Consider the following 12,109-nt stretch of genomic DNA (forward strand, 5'->3'; position numbering starts at 1 on the left):
TTCCAAATATGTTGGTGAAAAGACTGTTTCTGACACCGGTGGACCTGTCACACAGATGGATACAGATTTGCCCCATTAACAAGTTAAAGGGGAAAAAAAAAGCTCACATGGAACAGGCATTTGCAACGCTTTTATCATTTGGCCAGAGAGCAAAATAGGATATCAAGGAAACAACCTCAAATGTATCTGCAAGGACAACATTGCACTTTGAATATCACTAATATTTCATAGCTTCCTCCAAGATGTTCTCGTCCACCACCTTGTGAGGGAGAGTCACCTTCAACATGGGGTTCTCTTTCATTGTCTGGCAGATGGTTTCATAAGCATAGCCATTACCTGACCAGCAACGTCTGGCGACCTGTCAGACCAGAAAATCAATGGGTATAAAAACCGTACATTTCTCTTGCCACATCCGTCTTACACAATATTTGTGCAAATACTGGCACCCGATTTCATGACAATAAATCTTTCAACCCTCTGCCAGTTTCTACTTTCCTTACTGATTTTAGAAGTATTTTTTGTAATACCTGCTTGATTTTTATGAGTAGTATTTGGGTAGACTTCATACATTTTTATGTACAAACATAACCTCAGACAGGTAACGTTGGTAAAGCCAGGTACCTTATAAATTTTACAAAATTCTCTCACTAAAAGTAATTGTGCACTCCATCCCAGGTCTGTAAAACTAGCACTTGCTTTAGATAACAGTATCATTTAAGCAATTCATGCTTTTGTAGTGTGATAAATATTTAAAAAGGAAAATGTCACTCAATGCATTTTCAAACCATGAAATCAAGGAACCAAATTCCCTGCCAGCATGTAAGGATGCAAATTTGTGGACAGCCGGGGAACTGGTAAACCCCTCTTCCAACAGCAAAGCTCTGAGTTTTGATCTGTGTACAAGCAAGATTCCTCAGATGAAAAAAAAGTAAAGATTTGGCACAAAGTAAGTATGTCCTTCCCTCTACTCAAGGCCTTACAAATCTGTTCTGAATTGCAGATCAGTCTGAAATATTCAGACTCAAAAGTGTTCAAGAAAGAAAATACTTAGGTTCCCATTTAGAAAAATATTTAAGCATATGATTAATGTAAGGCTGATAAGTTTCCAGAATCATAGCAATAACAGCTAGAAATGACTTTTCAAGTTAACAACTCAGTTTCACTTCCACTCACCTATGATTATTCCTGGCAGTATATTTTCAAGGGTATGCTCCAGTTTCTTTCCAGCCTTGTATATAACATAGGTAGCATTCTCAGGCTGTCCTTTTTCAACATGTGTGTGGAGGAGTGGGGCTTTCGCTTGCAATAAATCAGAGCAGCAAAAGATTTATTGGGTTTTTAATAGGCTGCCTCTGATACACAGTTTTTGTTACGGGTTTGTCTTCATTACTCTAATCTACAAATTAATATAACCATCCTCCTCCTCCTTCCTTAATCGTTCACTACTGTGTTATGTCAGATCTGGGACAGGCAATATGTGCAAATTGTTCCTCCTCCTTCTCTTCTACCCCCAGTGATGCTAGGTCTTAGGGGGAAAAAAAAAATGACGAAGGTCTAAGGCAAGAAGGAATACTAAAAACCTCTTGAGCAGTAAAACAGAACAGACCACGTCAGCATTGGCAAGGAGCTCCCTCAATACATCAGCCTTGTGAGGCTGCGTGACAAACATGACAAGTCTTGGCCTTTAAGTGAGCTGTGCATCACTATGTTCCGTTGATTTGGTTCCCTGCAATTATTGAATCAAAACCTCTCTGCCACTTCAGAGATGGGATCCTACTCTTAAACTGAAATAGGATCATCTGGACATTAACGGCATGCAAAAACTCCTAACGGCAACAAGGGCTGAATGAACTGGCACTTGCATGAGCCGGCATAAACCTTTCAAGGTACCTAGATCTAGAAGCCAGGAATAGACAAGACTAGAAGTTCATATCGTTGTCAGTTGTATTATGTAGGCAAATAACAATGCCAGCGTGTCTCACAATTACAGTAACCATGCTTCCTTTTCTGCTTAAAAATAACAAAACACAAAGCGAGATACGTGGAAATTATTGGGCTCCAATATGTTGTTAAGTCAGAAAGGGTCGTCCCGACACTTTACAGTAAGTTCCTTACCCAATAATTATTTAGCCTATTTTATTGATTTGAAGTTGGTTGGAGTAAAAAAAACAACCAAACCAACTGACTCATTGACTCTAGGGGAAACAGGCTCCTAACCACCCATAGTAGAAGCAGTGAACAGAATGAGTCACTTAGCCCAACAGGACTATTTCTGGGATACAAAAAGCCACATCCTAAATACTCTAAATACTGCCTGAGTGCTCACACTTCCCAGTCAGTTAAAAACAAACAAACAAACAAACAAGGACACTGAAAGCCAAGGACCTAAACATAATCCCGGAGGCAGGAAAATATCAAAGCAAACATATATAATGAGTTGTACTTACTCCATTGGAAACATCCCAGCTGAGCATCATCTTAGCCCTTTTTTCAGCCTCCTTGGACCCATCCAAAACCAGGCCAAATCCCCCATTCATCACTTCCCCCCTAAAAAAAAATAAGAGAATTAATAAAAAATAATTTAAACCAATCCCACAAAATTCACAGGAGTTGTACTGCAAGAAGAAGGACAAGAACATAGAAATGTGCTGAATAAGAGACTATCAGTGACCTTTTATACTTAAAAAAAAAAAAAAAAAAGGAATTTAGCAGGGCAAAAGCCTAGTTTTGCAACCTGCAGCAAACCTATTCCACATTCCTTATAACACCCAGCTAGCAGTCAGTATCTGCACCAAGCAGGGGTGCCAAAAATCAAGCTTGTGCTGCATCTCCTGAGGATTGCGTGCTGTACTGGCTCTAGGAACAGGTAAAGAAAGGGTAGCACTTCTGGGGGGCTGCAGGGGTACCTACCTCAGGGTATTTTTAAAGGTCAAGTGTTCATGTTTGCTACACTAGAGCCTGCCATATAGATAGGATCATAAGGAGGACTGTGCACTTACTGAAACACAGATGGATCTATTTATATTCTCTCAGGACAAATGTGAGGGTGTAAGTATTTTATTTAAATAGCATTAACCACCACTTAATGCACATCTGCCTCTATCATTTCAAAAAGAGTAATTCATTTTGTATGAGATACATAGATGTTTAAAGACATCAGTGCCAGCTTTCCAGGAAGCAGACTTACTGGCAGAAGAAGAACAGAAATACGTTAAAGCTAACAGATTATACTTGGGAGAAATACCAGTCTGGTTTTAAAAGGACAGGGAAAACACTCAGAGCAAAACATCTTGTCTGACTTCAGAGCCTGGCCTGCTCAAGTTCCTGTTTTGTTGCATGCGAGGAATAGTGGTGAATGCAGTTGGATAATAATCCATTGCTGTAAATCTATGAGAGTTCTGGCATTATAACCCTATATTGGCAATACCTGAGGGCCAGGGCACATCATACTGCAACACGTGGCATGAGAGACTACTGATGGAGGTCCCTGGAGGCAGGGTGTTATAGTTAATAAGTCTACAAAATTTAGATAGAGTAACATCAGACATATCCATGAAACAGGAGTTAGGTGTTTTCCAGTCTAGGAAGCAATCATTTCTTACTGTATATTTTCCAGCGGTAACTCAAGCGCCTGAGGGAATGAGGCTACATTGGAGCCTCACAGACCTGAGATCTACTTCCTGAAACTAGAGCTCATATTTTCTCATTTTCAAGATAATGGTGTTACTTACATAACGTTAATTCCCTTTCACTAGTTATATATGCTACCCATCTGTGAAGTAGGACCCTATCACATAACTGAGCAAGGAACTTAGAGCTCCAGGTCATGGTACCACTCTGAATTCCCTTCACTTTACCATTATTAGATTTATTATTATTATTATTATTATTATTATTATTATAAATGCATCTTCTGTTGAAAATGCACAGTCTTCTTGAAACTGACAGGTCTCACAGCAGAATGTCAGTGAATGGATCTGAATGGATCTGTTTCTTACCCTTAACAGGGAAATTTGAAACAAAGTCATGTTTTCAATTGAGATGTTTGGATATTGTAAGCCCTGACTCTTCAAAATAAAATATTTCTTTTTGATTGACACTGTCAACACTTTTCAGCTTTGAATTTGATTCCCAGGATCTTTTTACTGTGTGAAATGTTTCATTAGGTCTGCTCTTAGTCTCATTTTGGGATGAAAACAAACATCCAAACATCTGCATTTCTTACAAATTCTACTTTTTTAATAGTTCATGATGTTACTGTCTTCTCCAGAAGAGGGGACGAGACTGGATGACAACATTACAAAAGTAATTATATCTAGACCAGGGCCAGTTACTTCACCATACTCGGCTGCTTCTGTGTATAGAGACCAAATTAGCGCTGTTCTCTACCATCAAAGTAGCAAGCTAGAGTACACTTATGAACCTCAGTGATGCCATTGCAATGTAATTGGGATCACAGCACGAGCACACCTCGAGACAGGCTATTGCAGTTATCAGACAATAAGAAAATCAGACCTCTAGACCAGTGCTTCATAGAGGTACTCTGTATGGGAAGATGATGTTCTTTCAGTGGCAATGATCCTGTATTTGCACAGCATCCCAAAGAGCATCCTTTGAAGCTTAGCCATGAACAGTGAGCGTCTGATCTCATTTGCACTCCATAAATTTAAAGCCTCTCCACTGATTTCCATGAAGTTACTCCAGGGTAAATCAGAATCTGTCCTACTGTCTAAAAATCACTCATAAATTAAATGCCAGTGTTTGTTAGGATAGATTGTCCAGCAAAACCTCTCACTTTTAAAGGGGAGCTCTCTACCTTCATTAGCATTGGGTCACATTTTCAGGTAATTAAAGAAACATGTGGCATTTTGACCTAAGCTACCTCCTATAATTTCCAGATGTCTTTTTCTAAGGTGATCAAAGAAAACAAGGCCTCTCTCACAAGCGAGATGTCACACTGTCAGCAGTGCAGTTCAATTCTTAAATTGCTTCTGCCTTTTTGTTACTACAGGTTACTCAGGCTCCAAGCTAATACACATTCTCCTGCAAATAAACAGGCAGCAAGAAATTAATAACACTCATTTGCTGTAATTATAGTCAAGACTATGTTAATCTTAAGTCTCTCAAACAGCACATGTGATGCAGATTCCAGCTAAATAAATCCTGCTTTTTCTGTTTGTCCCACAAGGCTGTAGCACAGAAAAATCAAAGCAGGTAAAAGGCACTTCCCTAGTCTTGTAGGGAAGACCATGGCAGATGTGTCAGCAGCTCCAGGCCAGCCCAGCCTCTGCAGGGAGCACCAGCAGCTGAACGCCGTGCAATGGCCATTTCTCAACTCCCTGAACCGAAACTTGCCAGCAACAACTCGATTTTTCTCCAATCACGTGCCTATTTATTTATAAATATATAATAAGCCTCCACACGCACTTTCACATTTCCAGGTCAGCTGATGACGAGAAAATTTTATCAGGCGCATGGAGATTTCTTTGTGGCAAAGTCAGTTGAATTTGTAGCTCTCCACAGGAAAACAAAAACAGGGTCCTAAAACCTAAAGGCATCTATCTCTTCCAGGCAAAGAAAGTAATTTGTTAGGGCTGGGGGTTTGTTTTACTTCTTTTACTACCTTTAAACTATTCCTCTTTTTCTCCTTAGAAGGCAAAGGGGTGCAGAGCTTTAACTAGCCAGGGCGGTGCCACCATTAGTTAAGGCAAACAGAGCCACCTGTCGTGCCGTGGCTTTCGGGGGCAACCCAGACCACAGCATCTAAGGACACAACATTGTTACCACATCTGAGTCTCAGCATGGTGGCTTATTAAGGCTCATGCAGAGACAGGCCTAATTTTCAGGCTCCGCATTCTTCGCTGAAGCACAGTAATTTAGTCACCGAGGGCTATGCCTGCTCCTGAGAACAAGGTGAGCAGGTACTGCTCCACAGTGACAAGCCACTAAGCAGCCATAGGAAATGTCACAATGGATAACCAAACCCTGTTTTCCCGTTGATACTTTGATTTCAGTGAGTAGCCACATGCTAACGTTCTGATGCATTACATAAATGGCAGCACCTCTGCTCTGCCTTGGGGAAGAGCTTCTCTCTGATGATGTAACTCCATTTAAGAAACAACTAAAACAACATAACTGCAATTGCAGTGTGGTCAGTGCCTGTTTTCCAGAAGGGCAGCCTCGCCATTCAGCCAATCTCTCTTTGAATTGCTCTGAGGGCTAGAAACATGCAGGAGGGATTTGCTGCCTTACAGGGGCCAGAGAGATTGGGAACATGACCGTTTGTATCCTTTGAATTAAGCACCATTGACGCACAGAACATTCGTGGCATAAGCAATTGTTTTAGCAATCCTAATAACTATCATTAAAATATTCCAAATATTTTGCACAACAGGTAGTGGAAAGTGGTTTTCTTTGCTTGTATTTCATAAGCAGGTATTTAAAAGTTTAAACTCAGCTTAAGGCAATTCAGACAGAACCAATCTGATACCTCTGGAGTCAGAGATGGAGATGACCAGTGTAAAAACATATTCTGGTATGTATTTTCCATTCAGAGTTACGGAAGCTGTGAATAAAATTCTGGTCATGGTGGTTGTTATCACCGAATCAGTAAAGGCAAGTTTTCACTCCATGTGTGTAAGCCCTCAGAAAGCTTTCTTATCCCATTTTCCAATGTCGCTCCCATGTACCTGCTATTTAACAGTTAATTCACTGAAATCAAAGGGATTAGAGTGCAGAAGAGGGAATTCTCCACCTGACTTGTAGGGGTGTTTTCTAGATTCAGCTCATCCGGACAAGTAACAATTCAGTATCACGCCTCTGAGGATAACATCTGCTACAAAATCTTTGGCTTGCTGTTGGCATATTCCAGAGCTGGATGGAACAGGGAAGTGGCAGGTTCACCACAGTATTTGGTAGAGGGTTTTTTGCCTGGTGCCCCTTTTGACTGGCGACACCACCCAATGAAGACATGACTGTAAATGGAGAGACTTTGCTGGGCTATGCTGGAAAGAACAAACCAGAACTAAAGACTGTACAGTGTAGCCAGCCTCTTTTTTCCCTACACCTCTGCCAATCCAGAGTAACCTTTTAGTGGCACATGAAGGAGACCTATTTCCCTCTCCATATATAATATTTTTTTCCATTCTGCTTCTCAGTTTAGGCATTTCTCTTGGTTCTTCACCGTATGTGAAGGAGGTGTTTAATCCAGTCCTTACTTGGCTGTGGTCTTTTATCCTACCAGGCACAAGCAAGGGGAGAAAGACCGGGAGGTTTGCTGGCACCCGAGCTGCTTTGTATCAATAACCCCTCATTGCACTTTAGCACATAAGCATTTATATTGGGGTCCTAAGGTCACAGATTTAAATACAGCTTAAGGGGAGACCTAAACATAATCCATCCACTAACACTCTGGCTGTGCATGTGTGAAGACAACTTTGGAAGCAGGATCTGTTCAAAAAGACCACAGCAGACTGTCCTTGTTTGGCAAATTAAGTTCTTCAGACTGTGCTGTGGGCAATGTCCAAAACACTTTTTCTAGACATATGAGCATTAATTAGAAAAGACTTTACCTTATAAAACCTTTACCACACTTTACCTTATAAAACATCCTTTCAGCCCTTGTTTCCAAATCCCATCCTTCCCCTGATCATTGTACTATTCCAGTAATAGACACATCTTTTCTGCAGTTCTCCCCACACGCATACACAGCAGTGGTAATGGGATTCAAAGTCCAGCTTTAGAAACATAAATAAATTCTTACCAGCCAACTCCACCACCGTTGTGCAACGCGACCCAGGTTGCTCCTCTGAAAGCATCTCCTACAAAGTTTTGTACTGCCATGTCTAGGAGGAGAGGAAAGATGTTACGGGTCTGACACGCTGCAGTCATTTTTTTGTTGTGCTGCCCAGGACAGCTTGATTCCGGCTGTGTGAAGGCAGGGTTAACTCACAGCTTCTCTCACAGATACACACTGAACATCTCATTCCTGAGAGGAACAGGCAAGAGATTTCCCTCCCGCTCTTTGCCCCTACACTGGAGGAAGCAAATGCTGGTTTCACACTGTGGTTTGTGAGGACTCTGGCGCTTTCTGCATTTGTCACCCATTTCAGGCAGTTGAAGAACCTACCGCTCCTCAGCTGGGAGAGACCTCCTCAGGGTGGAGAGGAATAGTCTCCTCTCCTTTGGGATGCCTCAGCCATGGAACAACAGGCTAGATGCATCCATGTGGAGGGTTTCAAAATGGGGACACACACACCTGGAAAACTACACACCTTGTGGCTCTAGAAGCCTGAAGTGTTTTCAGGTCAGACTGCAGAGTTCATTCAGCCCTGGGCAGAAAGCCAGCCTAAAGCCAAGGACTTGCATTTTGGAAACAGATTTGGGAGGAAGGTGATACTGGCCCCGATTCTCTGGACATGGGGGAATTTTACCCTGAACACAAACTGCTGAAATCACACAGGAGGTTTCTTTTGTTTTTTAAAAAAGAGGAAAAATAATTAGCAGACAAATGTAGTTTGACTAATGTCAAATGCATGATTTCCACTTAAATTTTGACTAGAATTTTGTATATTCACTACAATTTGTGCTAAACCATATACTCAGAGAGGTGGAAAAAGGTACACAGAGAGGACAAAAATTTAAAGTTTTAAATGTAAATATTTAAATTTAAAGGTAAAATGTACTGAAAATATTTGTCCAGATGTAATTCAGGACAGATTTAATATACCATTTGCTGTCCTTTTAACAGCAAAAATAAGAGACAAACAGTAATATCCCCACCAGCCACATTTGCAGACCCATAGTTATGTGCCTGATGGAAAAAAAGAGTTTACTTGAGCACTAACCTATGTTAAACCCTGTCAAAAGCCCCATTATGGCATCTTTTATCTGGCATTATGTCACTTTAATAACCCAATTACCATAATTACAGTGCTGTCAAGAGGGAATGGGAGAGATCAAAATCCCCATATTCTAAAATGTACAGATTTCTTCCTCAGCCACCAGCGTGATAAGAGTGAAGGCTGCACAAGGAGCACAGCAAGTGGACTAAAAAGTAATAACATGCTGCTCCCTGGCTTTAATAAAGGTCAGGAACTGTGCAAATGTCTGCGCTGAAATACACTTTGCAGAGCAACGATGACCTATGTTTGCCAAGGATCAGGCTGAGGTACTTACTGTAAAACAAAACAAGACATGGAAAGACTCAGCAAAAATCCTGTGTGCTACAGAGGAGCCAATTTCACATGAACCAGCTCAAATGTGGAGTCCAAACAACAGGGAAGAAGGGACAGAGGAAGACCTAAGGTGTTCGTTCTTACCTCTCAAGGCTCATCTGGTAAAACAGTTAGGTCTGGTTTCAAAGACCTGACGCTGAAATCAGTGGCCAACAGGCTTTGGATAAGCCCTTGGAGAAGGCAAATGGTTCATGTAAATCACAAAATGCAGAGAAAACCTCACAGCATGATGAGCAATAGTGTTTAGCAAGACTTGTTTTTATGGCCCTCTTTTGCGGGCATCGCCTGATATTTACTTCTGTAGCTAAGACCTTTGGTGGAGACATCACCTTGGATTGCTGTTCTCGCTGCAGCTGTGCCGTTTTCTCACAGCTTGTCAGAACCAAACACTATTTGAGGCATCTATCCATCTGGCCTATTAGAACTAGCCAACATATTCAAAAAGTGTTGAAGTGAGACTGATAGACACAGCTAAAAGCCTCATTTCGTCAGGAAATCCAGTTAAGATAGCAGGGAACTTTCCTCCTTAAAATCAAGCTATAATTTGGTTCTATTATGAATTCCCATAATGGAAGTAATTCAATATGCTCAGCTACCTCTATCATAATTTCTCCTTCTGCAGCAGCTTGTATCCTCTAATCTCATACCACTTTGTGACTGTCAGTTCATGACATGTGGAAAGACTACTGGCCTAAAGCTATCATCATAATTTCCACTTTATGGATGGAAAATTGAGGAAGATTTAGGTTAAAAATTGCTTAGTGCTTCACTAATATTTTTTTTTTCAGGTCTCCAGTCGGATATTTCTTGGGTTTCTTTCTCAAAAGCATCATTTCACAAACTTAAAAGGAGAGTCTGGTTAGCTCAGGCCAGGTGTGCGGAAATAAAAGCTCCATTTGTACAACAAACCTACATGATCTGCCCACAATCACATTGTGTGAGCAAGCAACAGGGCTTAGAGTCTAATCCAGAATGCCTGACTTCCATTCTTACACTTTTACTATCAAAGTATATTACCTTATGACCAGAAAAGTTCCTTTCAGAAACTCCAGATTGTTTTCTTCAGCCCTCAGGCAATGAAGTGAATGCAGCTGTGAATCTTTTTCCTTTAAGCAAAATACTATTATAGACCTGATTTTGATCTTGTGGATCCCAAGGAAATACAGCTGTAATACTGCTCTGATCATCTCTTTGAAACAGCGAGGTGCAAATTAAAATGAAACCGAAGATACACCCCTCTGAGACAGACTGCTCTCCCTGAATCTGGTGCATCTTCACTGAATTTTCAGCATTGCTCTGGACTTCTCCTATGTAACTAGCTCTATGTTCATGTGTGTATCACTATAAAGTCCCACGAAGTTTCTCAGGAAATCTGATTAATTGGGATTAAAGGGTTAAACAAAAATATTTTTAAATGTTGCATAAAGAGCAATTTCTCTTTTAAAGCAATTTCCTTGTTTGCCTGGACAGACAGGCCTCAGCTGCTCTGCTGACCTGCGCAAAAGGCTGATCCATCATAAATGTTTGACGTTTCTCTGTAAGGACTGTCGGTCCCGCTCACATCATGGTGATCTCGGCTGAGGACTACTGGAGCCTGCAAAAAGCCAAGGACAAGAACATGGAATCCTTCACAGACTCTCAATGCTACCAAGGACCATCATCTGGTGAATTCAGTTCTGTCTTACATCAGCTTTACCCCCTTCTCCTAAACCCCCTGAAACACCTTCTCTGCCCATTATTTGTTATAAAACGGTTGTTCACATACTGTTCATGAAAGTCACCATCTTTTCATAACAAGAAAACATAACAAGAACAAGAGCTTGTTTTTATGCGGATGGCATCCTCGAAGGAGGGCAGGGAGAAGAGGGGAAGCAGTAAGGTTATTTCATCTGACCACTTTTTGCTGAAATTTCAAAGTATACAAAAATCTTCATTCAGAAATAGTTCTTGTTTGCTGTTGAAAATGAAAACTAACAGTAAGAAGTTTTACATTTTTCATTCTTTTGGTAGACTTCAAGACTAAAATAAGTTAGCAATGAAAATCAGTGATTTCATGTAGGTCAAACAAGCCAATTCTTGATCTGGAATTTAACTGACAGTATGAATCTAGATCAGCTTGCAGGTCTTCATGATCATATGCCATGCACAGGGTTTATATAAGAATAATTTGCTCTTGGCACAGTGTGGTCTGTTGTCAATGCTGTCAATGAATTAGAAAACCATTGAAAATACACATGAGCACCCAGCTTGCAAGAGGAGGAATGGAGATATGCAGAAACAAAAAAAGGACAGAACAAAATCCAAAGGGCCTGGGAGTGTGACCTTGTCAGTCATAGCTCCAAGGGAGTGCTCTGTCTGGTCAGGTTTATTTTTTGAGAGTAGTTTGCTGTGACATTCATTTTGAATCCTGAGAAGGTCAACAGCATTTTAAGTATTTTAACAAACATTTTCTGAGTAAAAAAATCCCAGACCTTTCCTAGCTGGAATCTATTCTAAGTTTTACTTGAGTTTGCCCCTTCAAAAAGGGTAATTGTAATTCAGCTATAAAAAAAGATGGAGATGAATGAGTGACAATGCCTTGATCTGATGCTGCTGTACACACAGCAAGTAATGGGTGTAATTACAGAGTGGTGCCTTCAGGATTTTGGCCCCCCCCAGGATGTCACATTGTACCTCTACCTACAATACTCACAAGGAACTTTGAAAATCCCTATGCAATCTTGCCCATAGCATGTATTTTTACCAGCACATATGGTCAGTGGGATTTTACCCAGATGAGTGAGAGATTACTTATGCACTAGAGTGGCAGCGTCAAGGCTAACAGTTTTCTTCATTCACATGTGCAATGCAAATGAAAATTGACTGCAGAGCTG

General features: G+C 40.8%; 1 protein-coding gene across 1 annotated transcript in view; it reads right to left on the reverse strand.

Annotated features, from left to right (window-relative positions):
• Positions 1-212: 212 nt before the first annotated feature.
• UROC1 (urocanate hydratase 1) overlaps positions 213-12,109 on the reverse strand; it is a gene marked incomplete at its 5' end in the record, with an annotated part of 47,321 nt that continues 35,424 nt past the window's right edge. Inside the window, 4 exons of the mRNA XM_080385705.1 lie at positions 213-358; positions 2,448-2,547; positions 7,763-7,844; positions 10,731-10,830. Of these exons, the coding sequence (XP_080241831.1) occupies positions 218-358; positions 2,448-2,547; positions 7,763-7,844; positions 10,731-10,830 (423 nt within the window). The 3' untranslated portion in view covers positions 213-217. The remainder of the gene's footprint in view (positions 359-2,447; positions 2,548-7,762; positions 7,845-10,730; positions 10,831-12,109) is intronic.

The sequence above is a fragment of the Falco punctatus genome (genome assembly GCF_963210335.1).
Source record: "Falco punctatus genome assembly, chromosome: 4".
Taxonomy (NCBI): domain Eukaryota; kingdom Metazoa; phylum Chordata; class Aves; order Falconiformes; family Falconidae; genus Falco; species Falco punctatus.